We start from the raw sequence: 17,599 nt of genomic DNA on the forward strand, positions 1-17,599 counted from the left end.
CATGGAATTACTTTGGGATAGGTTTTTCTGTTGCAATTTTTACAACAGGTTTGATTCATTAGGGTTAAATTCATTCACAGCCTTTGATTGATATTACAGATGATAGCATCAACTACATTTCCTGTCGTGATCATGATTACTACCAAAAACCATTTTCCCAGGTCAAGTTTTGTAAACCAAAATATGATCAAGGTTTGATTCTTTAATAAAATTATAGTAAAAAATTTTACTGTGTAAAAGTTTTAAACGCTGTCAATTTTATTTTGTAATAGTTATTTCTATCCTGTTTTTGAGTCAAATGCTGCAGTTTTCAATACACTAAGATGTGATTCCTCAGGGTTTTTCTGGGAGTGGGTCGGATATAACAACTTTTACGTGCAGTTTTTTTCACGGTTGTAAATTTTATTTTCTGTTGACTATATCTGCCAGTAATATTAGGTTCTTCAGTGGGGCAAAACCTCGGGAGACAAGGTAATTCTCTTTTCCCCTCCGGTAAAAAGAGGGTCTCCAACATTCCGTAGAGAGCAGGAATCTAATTATAACTAATCAGCTAGATTTTGCAAAAATCGAGAGCCCTTAACAAACCCAACCAGCCCTGGGCTGCTTTTCTCTTCCTTTCCGCCAGAGGCGACAACTTCTTTCGAAACAAAAATTGGGCTGGAATAGGCCGGTCGCGGGGAGTGGTGGAAAGATCAAAGATTTAAAACCGCCTCAAACAAAGAGCAAAGGTCAATACCCAACTCCAAGACCTGAAGCTTCCACCTTCCGAGAAAAATGCAGGTGACGCCTCTCTAACTGCTCTGGAAGCCTAGGGACGCAGGGCCTTTCAGGGACCCAGCGAACCCGAGGTAACTGACAAACAGGTAGCAACAGCAGAACAGCCTACGACCGGAAGTGGAAATGAGCCCGGGACGGGGATGGTGAGAGGCCTCGGCGCGCCTGCGCAGTCAGCAGGACTTCAGTACGCATGAGCAGTTGGGCGGTGACGGAGTGACGCTCGGAGCGTGGGCCGCGACATTCGCCGGTCCTGTTCCGCCCTCCTTGCTGCCGACCCTCCGGGGCTAGCGCCTGAGATCCCTTTCCCAGAGTGCTCTGCGCCGTGAAGAAGCGGCTCCCGGGGACTGGGGGCATTTTGCGTTGGCTGGAGCCGGAGTAACAAGATGGCGGCGTCGGCGGAGTGACAGGGGTCCCTCCGGGCGGGAGCCGGCGGCAGTGGTGGCAGCGGTATCACCGCCCTAACTCACCGCGCCCCTTTTCCAGCCCGCGACGTCGCCGCGAAAGCGTGGCAGCGGCGGCCGCCCAGAAACAAGTGGCCCAGCCTGGGAACCGCGAGAACCCCTCACAAACTGCGGCCTGACAAAAAACAAAAACAAAAAAACAAAACAATCTGACTGAGCGGCGGTGATCAGGTTCCCTTTGGCGGATTCTGGGCCCTGTGACGCCAAAAGCCAACGTTTTCCGTTTCCTGCCGCCCTCCTCCGCAGCCTTGCTCAGGGGACGATCACAGAGGCCTCTGTCCTCCTCTAAGAGGTGTCGGGGCTTGGCCCCAGCCTCCGTCTTCGTCTCTCAGGATGGCGAGCAGCAGCGGCTCCAAGGCCGAATTCATTGTCGGAGGGAAATATAAACTGGTACGGAAGATCGGGTCTGGCTCCTTCGGGGACATCTATCTGGCGATCAACATCACCAATGGCGAGGTAATCACCCGGGGTGGGGTTCACGACTACGCTGTTCCTGTCTCTCACCCCCCGCCCCCCACAACTGCTCGGGCCTTTTCCCACCGAACGCACTGGGGAGTCCAGAGGAGCCAGTTTTCTTGGCTTAGGAACCTCTCTCACGCTCTTTCCCTAAAAGGAAAAGAACACGATAGAAAGCATGGATAAACTGGGAAGTTCCCCAGTTCGTTAAAAATGTACTCTCAACTTTTTTTTTAACCGTCGTTTAAGGTGAAAACGGCAGAATCCTATTTCTATGACCCCCCCTTAGTTTACATATATATACTACCTATAATGTATATTATAGTTATTTTATGGGGGTGTGTGTGTGTGTGTATATATATGTGTATATATATCTATCTCCATCCTAGTGGGCTTCTTGTTCCAATTAGGAGGGTATCCGATCGCTTGATTTCTTCTTTATGTTTCCTGGATGAATTATTTTCCTGCACTTTAGAGGACGTGCCGATTTCGTCACTACCCCCTGAAGAGGCCTCTGAGGCTGGAGCCTCCTTTTGTAATTACAAAGAGAGCTTTCTCTTCCCGGCCTCTCACTTTCTAGTCGCGAGTGGGAGCTTTGCTAATGTCTCCCCTCCGTTCCCAAGTGACATTGAATCCACAGATGTTGATGCCATTATCCCCTCTTTCCCCTGCAGGAAGTGGCAGTGAAGCTAGAATCTCAGAAGGCCAGGCATCCCCAGTTGCTGTACGAGAGCAAACTCTATAAGATCCTTCAGGGTGGGGTCGGCATCCCCCACATACGGTAAGAACCCAGAAGCTCTAGGCGATGCTGTGGGGAAAGGACGGGACGGGGGAACGGGCAGAGGCCGCGGGCAGGACCGCCTGCATCCGGGGCTTGGCGTGTGATTACCTGGGCCGCCTTAGCCGGTGGTTTCCTTTGAACCGTAAGTCACCACCGTCACTGAGTGGATTTCAGTTGGCCAACTTAGTTTAGAATTTCAGTGTGACAGAGGCTGCTCCGTTTGGCTTCCGACGACCGTCCCGAGGCTTTCCTTTGCGTTAAGCCTGCAGGTCATCTTTGATCCCCACCCGGAAGGGCTGGCGGCTGCTTTCTTCCCCTCGGGCGCCTCTGATGTCCTTCGGTGTGTCCGGCGGGGCGCATTTGAAGGGGCCGAGGCGGCCGGCCCCGGCGGTTCGGGTTGCCATTGGAGCCGGCTTGGGAAATGGCTGCTCTTTTGTTGTGTTTTTGTTCCAACATGTCTTCCTCCTCCGCTTAGAAAATGGCGGAACGACGTGACTCAACCGCATTTTCTTGCCCTTTTCTCTGCTTGGGTTCACAAGGGAAGCTCCTTTGATTCCGCCTTTAGCAGCCCTGAGTGGATTAAACCTATGAAAAGGAGAATAAAGCTGCAGGCGGTGATGGGGTCCGAGGAAGGAGATGGCAGAATGACAGTCTGTGATCTTTGCAACAGATGCGACGTGAAATTATTAAATTATACTCTGCAGAATCCTTCAGAATCTTTTTAAAGGTGTTAATTACCCTTCCGAGCATGGCACTGTTGGCTACGCTTCGGTCTGTGTACTAAATTTTTATGGGCGGTGGCAGAGGCGGTTTGCAGCACTGTAGAAATTGACTCAGGTCTCGGTTGTCCTGAAAGAAAGCTTAATCACTAAACCGCAGTTGGATAAGTAACTTTAACCTGTTGAGTTACTTGGTCAGGAACTTGTCGGCCACATCAGGGAAATTGTGGCTTTGTGAGGGAGGTGTAAAAGCAAGTACAATAGTAATAGTAATAGAATAAGAAATAATCAGCCAGACTAGGTTCCTTGAAATGTGTAAAGGGTTTTAGAATAGTTTGCCTTTTGAGATTAAAGAGTCTTTTCCTAGAATAGAAAGTAAAATATAGCTTAAAACAGCGATTTTTCAACAATTACTCAAAAATAAAAAGATCCAGAGATAGTTGAGAATTAAGTGGGGTTAGTATTGACTGTAACCTCTTTCTCTGTTTTCGGTTTGTATTTCTCAAATCTTGACTTAGGAACCAGATTACATGCATTCATTCTGATGTGGAAACAACCAAAGTAACACTATTTTTTTTACAATTTCCAATGCTGACAGACATTTTAAACGGAGAAATTGAATGATAAAATGTTCCATTAGTTGTAAGTGAAAGTACATTATGATTCCCATCCCTTTTTTTTTTTAAAAAAAAAACGCTTTGTGGGAAAGTAAAAATTTGTTATTGTGGAAGAATGAAAATTCTGATTAAAATACCTAGTTCATTCTGTCTCAAAGAAATGGTCACTTGCATTAGCCTAAAAATGTAAAACTCTTTTCCCTTTGCGTGTAATCTCTCCATCCCTGGCCCCCACTGATTTGCTTTTCATCACTAGTCTTTCCTAGAATTTCTTGTAAATGCAGTCATATATGAGGTAACGCTTGTGTTTGGCTTCTCTCACTTGCATAATGCTTTTTAGATTCATCCATGGTGGGAGAGTTTATAAATTTCACAAATCAGGTTGAATTTAGTATATTCGAAGTCATTTTCAAAAAGCATTAAGCAAAAAAAAAGGACGGGGAGAGCATCTGGCGTTTTCAGTACTAAATCCAAATTAAATACATGTCCTTTTTATCCGGTAGCTTTTATTTAAGGATAACGCTGGTATATACCAACAAGGGCAATAGTTAATATACTGAACAAGCAACGAATAAAGGAAATTCACTTGTAAATTATAGGCGTCTATTATTTATAAGTTGTGTGTGGAGTTGTGGTGGTTACAATATATACTGTCAGTGGGTGGAGCTAAAGAGATGAACCGGGCCTTCAAGTTGAGGCTTTGGGGAGAGGAGATGGCATTTCAGGACCGGCTCTGAGGAGGAGAGCTTGGTGAACTGGTTGGGGCAGGCATCCGGGAATACAGCCCGGCTCATGGGCGTAGTCTCAGGCAGAGTGTAGTAATGGGATGAGGGTGCGGAGTGAGTAAATTTGCTTTAGGAGTGGAAGATTCAGTACGTAGACATAAAAGTGATTCATTGGCTTTTAAGTGTGAGAGGACTTTTTCTGCTGAGGGTGAGAAAGACTTCCCTGAGTCTTTACTTGGGTGGCAGCATCTTCCCGTTCCCCTCAGTTTGTTCCCCGCTATTTCCATATCACCTGCATATCATATACGCTCATTAAATATTTGTTTGGTAAATAGTTAAATTGACTTGCGCTAGATTAAGGTAATCTGTGTTATCCATTGTTTTAGAAGTGTTGAAACTAATTTTAAAAATTTAGATTTTGCTGCATTTACACCTACTGCCCTGCGCCCTCCCCCCCCCCCGCCCCAATTTTCTTCAGTATACTTTGACATATCCTTTAAAAGGTGCTGAGAATTCCTGACCTCCAAAGCAGACCTGCCTAATCAGATCCTTACGTACATTTACATACATTGTAAGGGCCTTATTAAAGATTGCTATTGTTACCCAGAGGCACAGCATCCAGTGTAAAGAGCAAGAATGAGAGGATGACTTGTCTCTTGATATTTTTAAGAAACTAAAATCCTTGGGCCTTGTGAATGGGCCTCTGAGAGTTCAATTAAAATTACTGTATTTCTGTTACAACCCTCCCTTTCTTTGTGACACTCTGAATTAATGTCCTCTAAAACAGTTATAGATAGCTCTAGATCAGCTGCGTGGTATTAACTGAGTGATCTGGGATGGTCAGCCCCTTAACCTCTTTGGGCCTATCATTTTTCTCATCTAGGAAATAAAAAGAATTTTAACAATCTAGGGTTTTTTTTTGTTTTGTTTTTTTGTTTTTTTGAGTGGGAAAGGGGAGTGCTAGAGAGAGAGGTTTAGAGTTTCCTACTTATCTGGGAATTTTAAGACATTTTCACATAGTAAGATAGAAAGCATTTCATCACAGTTCAATGTCATCTCTAGATCTTACCTTTCAATGTTACTTAGTAATCAGACACCACTGAAGATTCTTGAAAATGAAATCTCCATCAGGTAAACCATAGGTTATCATTTAGAAGGAAGTAAATTAGTGGGATCTACTTTTATAAGGAAGTCATGAATAAAGAAAATGGGAGAGACATAGAATTGTTTTTACCTTGGGTTTTTTTTGCCCTCTGAATGTCAAGTATTCTAGAAAAGTACTAGTTAATCCTTATTCTTTAGTGTTAAAAGCAGCTTAAACTTTAATCTTTGCTTTTTGGCACTGAGGATATCCTGTAAATAAGTCCTAATGCTGTTACCCGAGAACAAAGGTGACACTTATACTGGATATGTCTTTAGTAGAGAGTTCACTGGATACACAAGAAATGTGATTTTTAACTCAGAGGGTAACTGAATCCAAAGTATACTAAAGATGCTTAATATTGGCTTATAATGGATTCCTAGTTATGGAATGATGTCATGATGCTTAGGTAGCATTTTTGAGCTGGATGAAACCTGAGAGGTATAGCGCAACACCTCATAATACAAATTAGACTCTTGACTTTAGAGTCTCCTAACTGAATTTCCCTGTGAACCATTTTCACCTTCCATCAAGGTCAAATCATGCCCACTCACATGACCCATACCTTTTCATTGGATGCTGCAGAGCCATAGTTTGCCCCTTTACTTTATGGCATTTGGCCTCATATAGAGAAATCGAAAAGCTCTCCTATAAATGTAAGTAACCTATTGTTTGTATTATTATTTAACTAGCTGCTTGTAATTTTTATTCTCCAATTTGAATCCATGGATTGAAGGATAAGAACTTTTATTAATTTGTATTTTAAATTGGAGTGAATACTTGTGAACTCGTAGTAGAGAACATGGATTTTACTACTTTGGTTTATTTTTAGAGCTCTATCATTTTGTTTCAAAGTGTATTTAAGCTGTACCTAAATTAACATTTAGTAAGATTGTCTCATTATCTGGCAATGTTTATAGTTAAGAGTTTTAATGTCAAGAACTCAATAAAAAGAAAACTAGAATTTGAAGCACGTGTTATAAATTGCATCTTTTACACTTACTCTGTTTATATTAAAAATCATTCCTTGAGTTTAACAGGAGTTTTTCTGAGGTTAAATTAGTACCTTAATAGCTTTCAAAATATAAATGATTACCTAGTTTAAATGTTGCTTTAGTTACTGTATTTGTTTCCAATACTATCACAGGTGGTTCTTCAAATTTTGAATGACCAGTAATCACAATACATGGACAAATGTATGTCTTAATGTGACTTTTAAAAAATGAGATGTAATTTACAGAGTGAAATGTACAAATTTTAATGTGCCATTGAATCAGTTTGAACAAATGTATGTACTGGTGTAACCCAAACTCCCTATTGAAATAAAGAATATTTGATTTTTAAAAAATAGTGCTAATTTTTGGCAAGCTACATTCTGTGGCATCAGGTTCTTTTGATTTTTTTTAAAAATTGGTCTTTTGGATTACAGTTACATACTACTTTTTCTGTGTGTGACGTTATTAGTCTATGTATGACTACAGGTTAGTAATCTGTTTATTGCCATGAAGTATACTATTTGATTTACCTAATAAAATAATCAGGTGGGGGTGGTGGATACTTCAGTGGCAGTTGAGCTCTTTGCCTTGATCTCTTTTGAAGAGCTAGAATACTGCTTTTTCCCTATCTGTAAGTTATTGGGGTATGTTGTTTTAATGGGGACTTTGGAAATGCTGTACAAAGAGGTTTAGCTGGAGAGTACATTTCGATCCTCAATATAAAGAATGGAAAAGTTACAGTGACAGTTGGGATTCATGTGTGATGTCATACAGATATGAACCTGGAATGAATTCTATAATTTTTAATGTCAGCTTTCATTTATAAAAAGGGGTTGTATAAGATCAGCTAGGTCTTAAGAGTTTTTTAATGCATTATACAAATTGATGGGATTATAGGATAAAATGTGCCTCTTTCATTCTCTGATGCAGTAATGATTTGTTCTGACTCTAATATATAGTTGCCTTTTATTCATAACATTGATATATGCTATTGAAATGAATGGATAGTTCATTGAATTCAGTGTGGCTAAACATTCCTTTTTATATCTACATGCAAGAAAAAAATAGTTCACCATTATTCAGGCATTGTACCTGGTTTCATTTAATCATTACAACAGTCCTCTAAGTTGGGTTTTCATATAAACTGTGTGAGTCAGAGTGGTTATTTGCCTAAAGTCACATAGCTGTTACGTTATTTTAATAGATCTTACTGCTTCCTTTAACTATATTAGCGGTTCTCCAGCTTTGCTGCACATTGGGGAACTTGAAAAATTTTGACACTTGACTTCTAACTCAGCTGAGCTACTTACTTTGATTTCATTGGTTTCGGGTATGACATAGTCATCACAACGGCTCTGGGTTGTTTCTGGTGTACAGCGGAGTTTAGTAACCAGGGTACTGTACCATATTTCCGAGATTAATAATAGTGCTGCCCTGTCCACACCCACCAACCCCCATCTTTTCCTAGAGCTACAATTTGATATGGCTGAATTCTTAGTTTACTGCCTATGAATTAGGAGGTTAATTCAGGAAATCCTATACCAGGAAACATGATACTGGAAAGTACATTGTAATCTCATACAGTCAAATGCTTTGATTTTTGAAAATATGTGAAATCATTTTCCTATTCACTACTTAGATGCATTCCTACAAGAAAGCCTTCTAGAAACTCCTTGAGGGAAAGAGCCATGTCTTGCTGATGGAAGTGTCTTTTATATTTCTTAGCATAATGTTGAGTAAAAAGAAGGCATGATTCATAATAAAGAAATTCTGCTTTTATTTTATCTCTGTGCATTTACTTTTTTAACGGAGCCCTTTAGGGAGTTATGGCTTAAACACACTTATAGAATTTTAGGAGTACCTGATACATGCATAGTTAATTTCTCATTTCCTATTGGAAATATTCATCATCTCTATAGTACTTACTATGTCTTAAATATTAGCTGAACTCACTAATTGGCAGCCAATTTACAAATGGAAATATGGCTGTACTAGCTTATTTAGCTTTGAATTTTGGTGTAAAAATACTACCCTATCATTAAATGCTAATGTCCATTAATTTCACAGTAAAGGCTTGCCATCATAGACATAGTCCGCTTAGGTATCTGTTAGCATCTCGGTGGTGTTGACCTTTTGGAATTTATTTTGGCTCTAGTTCAGCAACATCAGGAGTTCTTTTCCCTACAATGCCAGATGTTGGCGGGTGGGTCAAAAAATAACTTTACTCTCACCTTCTAAATTGTTCTACCTGAGCTAATAACCAAGTTAATATGAGACACCTTAACAGGAGAAAATGTCCAAAATTATGGATGTATATGCGGAGATACCATAAAAATATGTGAGACTCAAAGATGCATTGGGCAGTTGAGGTTTATATATGCCATTTTTGGACAAAGAAGAAAAAGGGGCAGGGGCCTAGGAATTTAAAGCCCACAATTTGCAGGTAGATAAGAAAGAGCAAAGGTGGTAAACAAATTCTTGCTAGCCACCCAGAAACAGTGGTACACAGACGAAAGTTCAAACAGGCTTTGCTAGATTTCTCCCAGTTTGCTACATTTTATATTATTATGCTAAAGTGCTGTTCTCTTTCCTTTAAACAGGTTTTTCTTTCTTTTTAAATTTTATTTTAATGTATTGATTTTTAGAGAGAGAGAAGGCGGGGGAGAGAGAGAGAAAGAAATACCAATTTGTTGTTCCGCTTACTTATGCGTTCATTGGTTGATTCTTGTATGTGCCCTGACCAGGGATTAAACCTGACACCTTGGAGTATTGGGAAGATGTTTTAACCAACTGAGCTACCTGGCCAGGGCTGAGGCAGGTTTTTCTATCTGCCTTTTTTAGGCAGGTAAGCGGGGCGGAGGGCGGGGGATAAAAGGTTCATTCTGAATCTTGTTTAATAATCATCTTAAACTCAGTATCGCAAAAGGCATATTTTGGAGTGGCAGAACTTTGGTTTCCCTCACAGACTGTTCTGTCCTTAAGGTGGCTTTTATGAAAAGGACATGTTGAATTTAAAGTGATAGGGTATCCCAAGTTTAGCTCTTGCGCAGTCAAATTAGTAACAGAAAATACAGAGCTAACTGAAACCAGGGGATTAGGACTAGGGACAGATCTGAGCAAGATCAGCATAGAAGTAATAACAGAGAAAGAGAAAATTGAGGATGAGGACCGAACCCCTTAATGGAAATTAAAAATTAATCAAGAGGAGAGAGTTGGGATAGTGGGCTGTTGAAACCAAAAGAAGCCAGTTTTCTTGAAGATTTTATTTATTTATTTTGGTGGGGGGAGGGAAAAAAGAGGAAGAGAAACAGCAATGTGCAAGAGACACATGAGTGGGTTGCCTCTTGCACACCCCTGGCTGGGGGACCGGGGCCACAACCCAGGCATGTGCCCTTGACTGGGAATGGAACCTGTGACCTTTTGGTTTGCAGACTGGCACTCAGCCCACTAAGCCACACTAGTCACCACAAAAGAAGCTAGTTTTTAGGAAGAGGTAATATACATTCAAAAGACAGACAGGAAATGAGGTTTTTAAACGGTGTGGGGTTTAGCTGTAAGGAAACCTAGTATATGATGATGATGTTTAGTGAACAGCTGATGACTCAAAGGTATGGTCCAAGGGCTGTGTGGTGGGGGGGTTAAAGTATATACAATTTTTAAAGAATAACCAGACAAAGACCAGATTTTGGAGTTCCTCCTATGTATGAAACTTTCCCTTCTTTTGGAAGGTGATGGGGTAGGAGCTTTGATTTTCATAGCAGAGAAATGGCTCCATGAACCCATAGAGGAACTACAAGAACTGGTAAAGTACTTAAGAAGCTAACAATAATCCAGGCATCTTTCAAAATTTAGCTGAGATGCTAACTTTTCTAGAAAACCTTCCCTTTTATCTGAGTAAATTGCTCCCTCCTCTATATTTTATGACTTTATTGTTGCTTTTATATTGCTTTTGTCATTTGTCTGTTCTAGACCCTAAGAGGCCTGTGGCACATCATCTGCAGTGTCAGCTACATAAGTGCTTAATAAATATCCTGACTGGAGAATCAGATTTAGGGGAAAAAAATTTATAGCTCTATTGAGATAATTTATATACATAAAGCTTCACGTATTTGTTTTTAGCATAGGTTCAGAGTTGTTGCAACCACCATAATTGGGTTTTAGAATATTTTCATTATCCCTGAAAGAAACCTTGAACCCGTTCGCCATCAGTCTCCACATTCTGCCAGCCCTGTTCAACTGTTAGTGTACTTTCTGTCTCTGTGTACATATTTGCTTATTAGAAAAGATTTTGATCAAGCCTTCATAATTAATATTGTGAAAACTGTAGGTATAGTGCGCATTTCTTGGTAGAAACATATTTTAACACTTGTTTCCCCCGAAGCGCCTAGTTCTCCACAACGCTCTCTCCAGTACTGCCACAACCAGTGTTAAGAGCAGTGACAACAAAGACTGACAAAATCAGATAATTTGTGATCTTTGAAATATAATTTTGGGTAGTATGGTGCACATGATAACCCATTTTACTGGGAACCAAGAAAAAAGGAGAGTAAGATGGCTGGTATAAAACTGGGTTTTAACAAGTTAATTTGTAAAGGAGAAAATAAGGTGATCTTGTCTCACAACGCATCAGCCTGGTGGCTGCTGACTGCTTTCACTTTCTTGGGAATGCCCAGCCTCAGGTGAGCCCTTAACCCCATCCAGCCCTTCACCTGGCCGTCTTCCTCCCCTCCTACCCCGAGAATCATCCATACCCTGATGCCTCCCTCTGAATGATAGATTGGGTTCACATAATTTGTATCGTCTCAGCACTGGTCTCTCCATCACAAATAAATAAGTAGTATTTATTTGGCTTCCATACATTGCTATAAGGTATGAGTCAGGAATTGATTTTGTTTTCTTACCCACCATATATGTTGAATGGAGAGTGGCTTTACTAGTGCATAGCGATAGGTATCAAAACATGTTTGGGTTTTTATAATTTCAAGTTAAGGAACATTTGTACATCTTTGAAGGCAAGAACAAGGAGACTGAGAAATGAGAACGTTGCAGCATAATTAAAGGATCTTAGGGATGGTATTTTGAGCAAAGGATTCGTAGTGACAATTAGAAGGGTTAGGATGAAGAAGGAAAATGAATCATCCTAGTTGAGAGTATTCTGTGTAAAAACATACACATGATGCCCAAATTTTAGGTCTTATCCTACAATCTATATAAAAGTACCTTAAAAGTCAGTTTAGAGCATGGATTCTTAACATGGTACAAAGATATCCCCAACTCCCACCTTCCAAGAAGTCACTGAATTTGGATAGGAAAAAATTTACATCTTTATTTTTATGAACCTCTAGCAAAATCTATTATTTTTATTATAAATGTATGCATACCTATAGCTTTGTGTCATCAGTACAGATCACAGATATTTTCATACCACATTGTCACAGGTATCTAAAAATATTGTTTACACTCATCGCTACTTCATAATTATAGTACTCATTAGACCTGCCCCCTATATTTTATTATTTAATGCATTAATAAATTGTATGTCTATTACTATATAAAAATTGATGTTTAAGTAATTTTATGGTAGCTGGATTTCCACATTTTTGGTTTCCTTTATAATACTACGTATTTTACTTTATACATTTAAAACATTCTGAGAAAGGGATCCATAGTCTTCATCAGGCTATGAAAGTGTGGGGAGGGGTCGATGGCACCCAAACGATTTAGAGCTCTTAGTGTAGAGTGAGTTGCTCCAACCCCTACAACACAAGTTCTTAGTAATTGTGACTTAGATACATTTGATGCAGGATTGGTCTCAGTTGGTGGAGTCCCAGTATTTCTTTTCTTTCCCTTCCTAGTCTTGTTCAGTTTTAAGTTAATACCTCATGCTTGTTAATGTCTTCCTCAAGGGTGTGAGATTATGAAGGTGAGAAAATCAGCCAGTTAAAAAAAAAGTTGAACAGCCCTCCCTGATGGGTGTGGCTCAGTTGGTTGGGCATCATCTCACAAAGCAAAAGACCGCTCGTTGAGTCCTGGTCAGGGCACATACAAGAGGCAAAAAACCAAGAGTAGAAAACCAGGAGGCAACTCATGTTTAGTATGAATCAAAATGGAGTGTAAACTGTCTTGCGTTATTGGTTCTCTTTTTACCCTGGATGCCCTTAATAAGATACAGCTTAAAAAGTATTGAGAGTTTAACTTAAAGGGTTACAGTGTCTGAGACTCAAGTTCATAGATGCTTGCAGTTTCCAGAAGTAATCAACAAATGACTGCAGGGCCAGAAGGACTGGTGATTTTAGAGACTCAGTAACTTAGCTTGAGAATAGGTGGCTGTGTGTTGTGGGCTAGGATGCCTTACTGTTGGAACCTGGTAATTAGGAGAGGAGTGGGATAAGGAACTGCCTTTAATCGCTGTAAATTAATTGTTAACCACACACACAAACACACACATAAAAAATAAAAAGGAAAAGAAGCCAACATGACATCATTACAATAAGAAATAGAAAGAGTGGTATAGGAAATAATAAACAAGAATTGCCTGTAGGTAATTTCTTTGGCTCATGGTAGGTTAGGCACTGTTTAAGGATTGGAAGAAGGGATATTTATGATTTTAAGACTCTATTTTGAATGGCAAAGTCATACTGTTAAAAATGATAAACATAGCCCCAGCCTGTTGGCTTGGTTGGAGCATCATCCTGTACACTAAAAGGTTGTGGGTTTGATTCCTGGTCAGGGTACATTACCTAGATTACAGGTTTGATCCCAGGTCTCAGCAAGAATAATACACATAAATATTAATGTATGGGAACATTAAAAGGAATATAGACAAAATAGAGCAGGTGGCCGGAACTCTTAGCAATAGCAACCTAAAGAGGGGGGACTTGAGCTAGTTAAGAGTTTGACAAGATTGTACTAGACCAAGTCTTTATTTTCTACCCTCATAAAAAAGAACGTAAAAGGTGATGATGTCAAGAGTAAATTTTAGACAGTGTCTTGAAAATGTCCATGCTGTTAAAATGGGTATATTATAGCAGAGTCACCGTTTATACTTTTTACTTGTTCAGTGAGGACTGACATTAATAACCTAAAGATGGCATAGGAAAAGATATTTGCCTATTAAAAGTGTCATTTTTAAACTTCTATAATTTTTGGCACATTTGAATCAAAGATGAGTAGGTGCTTGCTGTTGACTTCAAACTTTCAGAGCAGGGAATGTTTTGAATTCCTTCTTTTGTTTTCCTTAACTGTCATATCGAGCACTTACCATTTTACAGCCTCCTATTTGGCTTTTCATTCTTTAATTTAGCAAATGTTAACTGAACATTTCCTGTATATAAGTCATTGTGCTGGATGCTGGGAATACAGAGTTGTGAACAAGACATATGCAGACGCTGCCTCTATTGTATTAGGATTTTCTTTCTTTTCTTTTTTTCTATTAGGATTTTCTAGAGAAACAGAACCAATGAATTTGTATATAGACACACTGAAAGAGATTATGAGGGATTGGCTCTTGCAGTTAAGGAGCTTGGAAATTCTGTGATCTGTGGTCTGCAAGCTGGCAGCCTAGGGAAACCAGTATAGTTCTAGTCCAAGCGTAAAGGCCTGAAAATCAGGAGTGTGGATGTCCTGAAGAGAGCAAATTTTTCCTTATTCCGACTTTTTGTTCTGTTCAGGCTCTCACCTTGGGGCGGGTGATCTTCTTTACTCAGTCTATCATTCAAATGCTAACCTTCCTGATTCAAATGCCAGTCTCCGAAGGCACCTTCACAGACTCCCCAAAATAGTGGTTTATTCAGTATGCCTTTGCTCAGTCAGGTTGACCATGAAACTAACCTTCGTTCTTGTCAAGTTGAGGGCCTGAAGGGGAGTGCCCACAATAAACAAATACATTGTTATCTGTTGTTACTGCCCTAGTCATAGGAATGGATCAGAGTTGAATGCTTTAATCTGAACTGCGTACATAATTATACTGATTTGTTGTTCTTGGACGTTCTTAGGTCTCATGGCAATACTTAAAATACTTTATTTTAGTCCTTTCTTTTATAAGACATTTCCATTTTTATAGAGATTTCTCAAAAAGAAACCCCTAGCCTCAAATCGCCAACAGTAATATAATAATACTTGTAATTGGTCCCTGTGTCATTGTTATTCCTTCCCCTACTTCCTATTTTCATATTGCATACTGATGCCAAGGCTACTCTGAAATATTGGCTTAATTATATAATGCCCCAGCCACACTCTTTTGTTAGTTCCCCCAGTTATTTAGAGAATTTAAAAGCTATTTAGCCTGGCATTCAAGAGTATATAATATAGCCTGGAACTACCAGTGGCTTTGACTCTCCTCTCTATAGATCTGGTCTTGCCCCTGCCAAGCATGCCCTTTTCTAGCTTCCCTTTCAGAATATTGTCCCTCCTTCAGAATGTGACCTGTAACAACAGATCATTTTCATGAGGCTTCTTTGGACAAATTTAGTTCCCATGGTCTTTTCGTTTTCTGAATTATGTTAACATTTTTGTTGGCCCCAGTCCATGTGAATGTATCATCTACAATTTGTGCTTTTGTGTGTGTCTTAATTTTTAAACTAGATATAGTTTGGATATGATTTAGGGCAAAGGGGCTGAGAAGAGAGAGTGGGATCTTACCTTCTCTTAACATGTTCTTTAGACTTTAAGGTGCTTTTTTTGTAAGCAGTAGTGAGAAGTTCTCAGAATGGAAGTGGCAAACATAGAAATGAAGGTAGAGACTGAGAAAGTAGGGTTTGGATAAGCAGAAAACTGTTCCTGGCTTCTAATCTGTGTAACAATGTCTGGATAAGTTAGACAAGTGGAAAGCACAGATGGGGAGGATATGAGGTGTTAGCTTTAGAGAAATAAGCTATACTGTATATTCCTTAAGACCAAAAAGGAAGTATGAACGTTAGAAACACCTGTCCTTTTCACAGAGTTACAGTACCAAACTCTACACGGGACGAAGATGTGATTATTTCAGAAATGCATGGTTATTTCATGGAGAAAAATCCTTTGAAACATATAATTTTTTAGCTGTTTTTTATGGATCACTTACCTTATTCACCTTGAGAATAGTGGATATGTCTTTCGTGCTCAGGCAAGTAAGGAGAAAAATGCAAAATAAAAACCTGATTTTCAAAAAAGGTGTGTTTTCAAACTCATCTAATTCTCTCTGGTTTCTAATTATTTTGAGAGTATTCTGTTAAAGCTTACTTTGCAGATGACTTCTCAAAGAGTGCTTTATGAAATTGTGTAATTGTGTAATTGTGAAATTGCATGAAGATACAAAGTATGAATTTGTGTGTTATATTCTGGTTTGGACTTGGGCTTGGATGGTTGTAAAATGTGCTTGTTTACTGTAGCTTTGTCGGTGAGCCATCAATGCAAATCCACTGATGTAGAAATAAGATATGTGGTCTTACGAGAGTAATTTATGCTTTCCCTTTTGCCTTTGACTTTTTGTGCCTTTTTGTCAGTGCCTTCACTCTTTCTGGATTTGGTGTTCTTATATAGAATAGTTTCTTTTTTAATAAGCTAGGTAAATTAGATTTATATTAAATATTTGCCATAACTTTTATTGGGTATTTATAGTGGCAAGGACCAATTTTAAAGTTTCTTACAGTTCTCTAGCACAGATTTGCCTCTGCCAATAAGTAATGGAAGAGGAAAAGGGAAAGGAGAACATAACCTATTCATTTTCTTCATCGTTAACCTTTTAATATTATTCGTTATGTTTTATCCACATCTTCCCATTTCACCACTGCAAGCTTTTCTTTCAAGTAAATGTGTGAATAAGCGTGAAGAGTGTTGAATTCCTATACGGAAAATAAGAATGGTCCACAGCCATACCACCCTGAACGCGCCTGATCTCGTCTGATCTTGGAAGCTAGGCAGGGTCAGGCCTGGTTAGTACTTGGATGGGAAAATAAGGATGGAAGAGAGAAAATTACAGAGCATCCTTGTACAGCAGGTTTTCAAATAAGATTTTGTTCATTGTCATTTTGTTAAAACATAGATGAGATGCAGAAGAAACTTAATTCTTGTGTATACCAATTCAACTAGGCTATGGTGAAATTGGTATTATATTTTGATTTGCTTAAAGTCACAGAACCTATTGACAATGTTAAGTAAAGACTTACACAGTTTGGGTACTGTAAGGACAGACCAGTACTGCCAGTACATCTATTGATTTTCTTCGGCTAGTGGGCAAGCTTTCTAGAAGGGTAAGCAGAAACTCTTTTCCCACCAGGATACCTTTTTCTGCGAAGAGCATATGAAATGAATTTTTTTCTTGTGTTTGGTGGCAGTTATTCATGTATCATGTTTGTAGAGTAATTTTCAAGAACAGTTGAAGCTAAAGTGTAGAAAGGAACATGAACTTTCTAAGCCTCGTCCTTCTGTCTGTGGAAGTTAGGCTCTTGCATGGGATCGCAAGGAAAGCATTCCAAAGACCCAGGCATGGGAGATTGTGGTATGGCTTGGTTTATTCATCTGGAAATATACGCTGCTCCCTGGGTTTCCAATGCCCCATCTCTGTCTGTCCTACGATGAAAAAAGTCCAACTGTGTCTTCAGTCGGAGCAACACAAAAGCCAGTGGAGGTGGCGGGGAGGGAGATATCATTCTTTGTTGCCCTGGGGTTATAACCAAGAGCTTGCTTTGGGACAGACCAGGTTCTCAACATGATTGACCAGTTTCTAGGAAATAGGATTATTAAAATATTAAGTAACCATATTCTAGTTTTAATCTTGATTTTTGTCTTAATTAATTGACATATCAAAAAAAGTAAGAGCAAAAATTTTAAAAAGAAACAGCACTAATTTTCCTACTAGGCAGATACTAGTTCATGCTTTTAACAGTATTTTCTCCATCTTTTGAAGTATTCTAAAAACACAAACTTTTCAAATATGGTAAATTCTTGG

The 17,599-nt window shown here is 39.5% G+C and overlaps 1 protein-coding gene across 9 annotated transcripts in view; it reads left to right on the forward strand.

Moving 5' to 3' along the window:
- The first annotated feature begins 1,054 nt into the window (after positions 1-1,054).
- The window catches only part of CSNK1A1 (casein kinase 1 alpha 1), a 40,134-nt gene continuing 23,589 nt past the window's right edge, over positions 1,055-17,599 (forward strand). For 5 of the 9 annotated variants that reach the window (XM_054568194.1, XM_054568193.1, XM_054568198.1 and 2 more), the window contains exons 1-2: positions 1,055-1,694; positions 2,369-2,475. In XM_054568194.1, coding sequence (XP_054424169.1) covers positions 1,572-1,694; positions 2,369-2,475 — 230 coding nt within the window. In that variant the 5' untranslated portion in view covers positions 1,055-1,571. The remainder of the gene's footprint in view (positions 1,695-2,368; positions 2,476-17,599) is intronic. The other 4 variants (XM_054568195.1, XM_054568201.1, XM_054568202.1 and 1 more) reach the window with 4 other exon arrangements.

Source organism: Pteronotus mesoamericanus, unplaced genomic scaffold (genome assembly GCF_021234165.1).
Source record: "Pteronotus mesoamericanus isolate MK-2021 breed Mesoamerican mustached bat unplaced genomic scaffold, CSHL_Meso_final contig_2, whole genome shotgun sequence".
Taxonomy (NCBI): domain Eukaryota; kingdom Metazoa; phylum Chordata; class Mammalia; order Chiroptera; family Mormoopidae; genus Pteronotus; species Pteronotus mesoamericanus.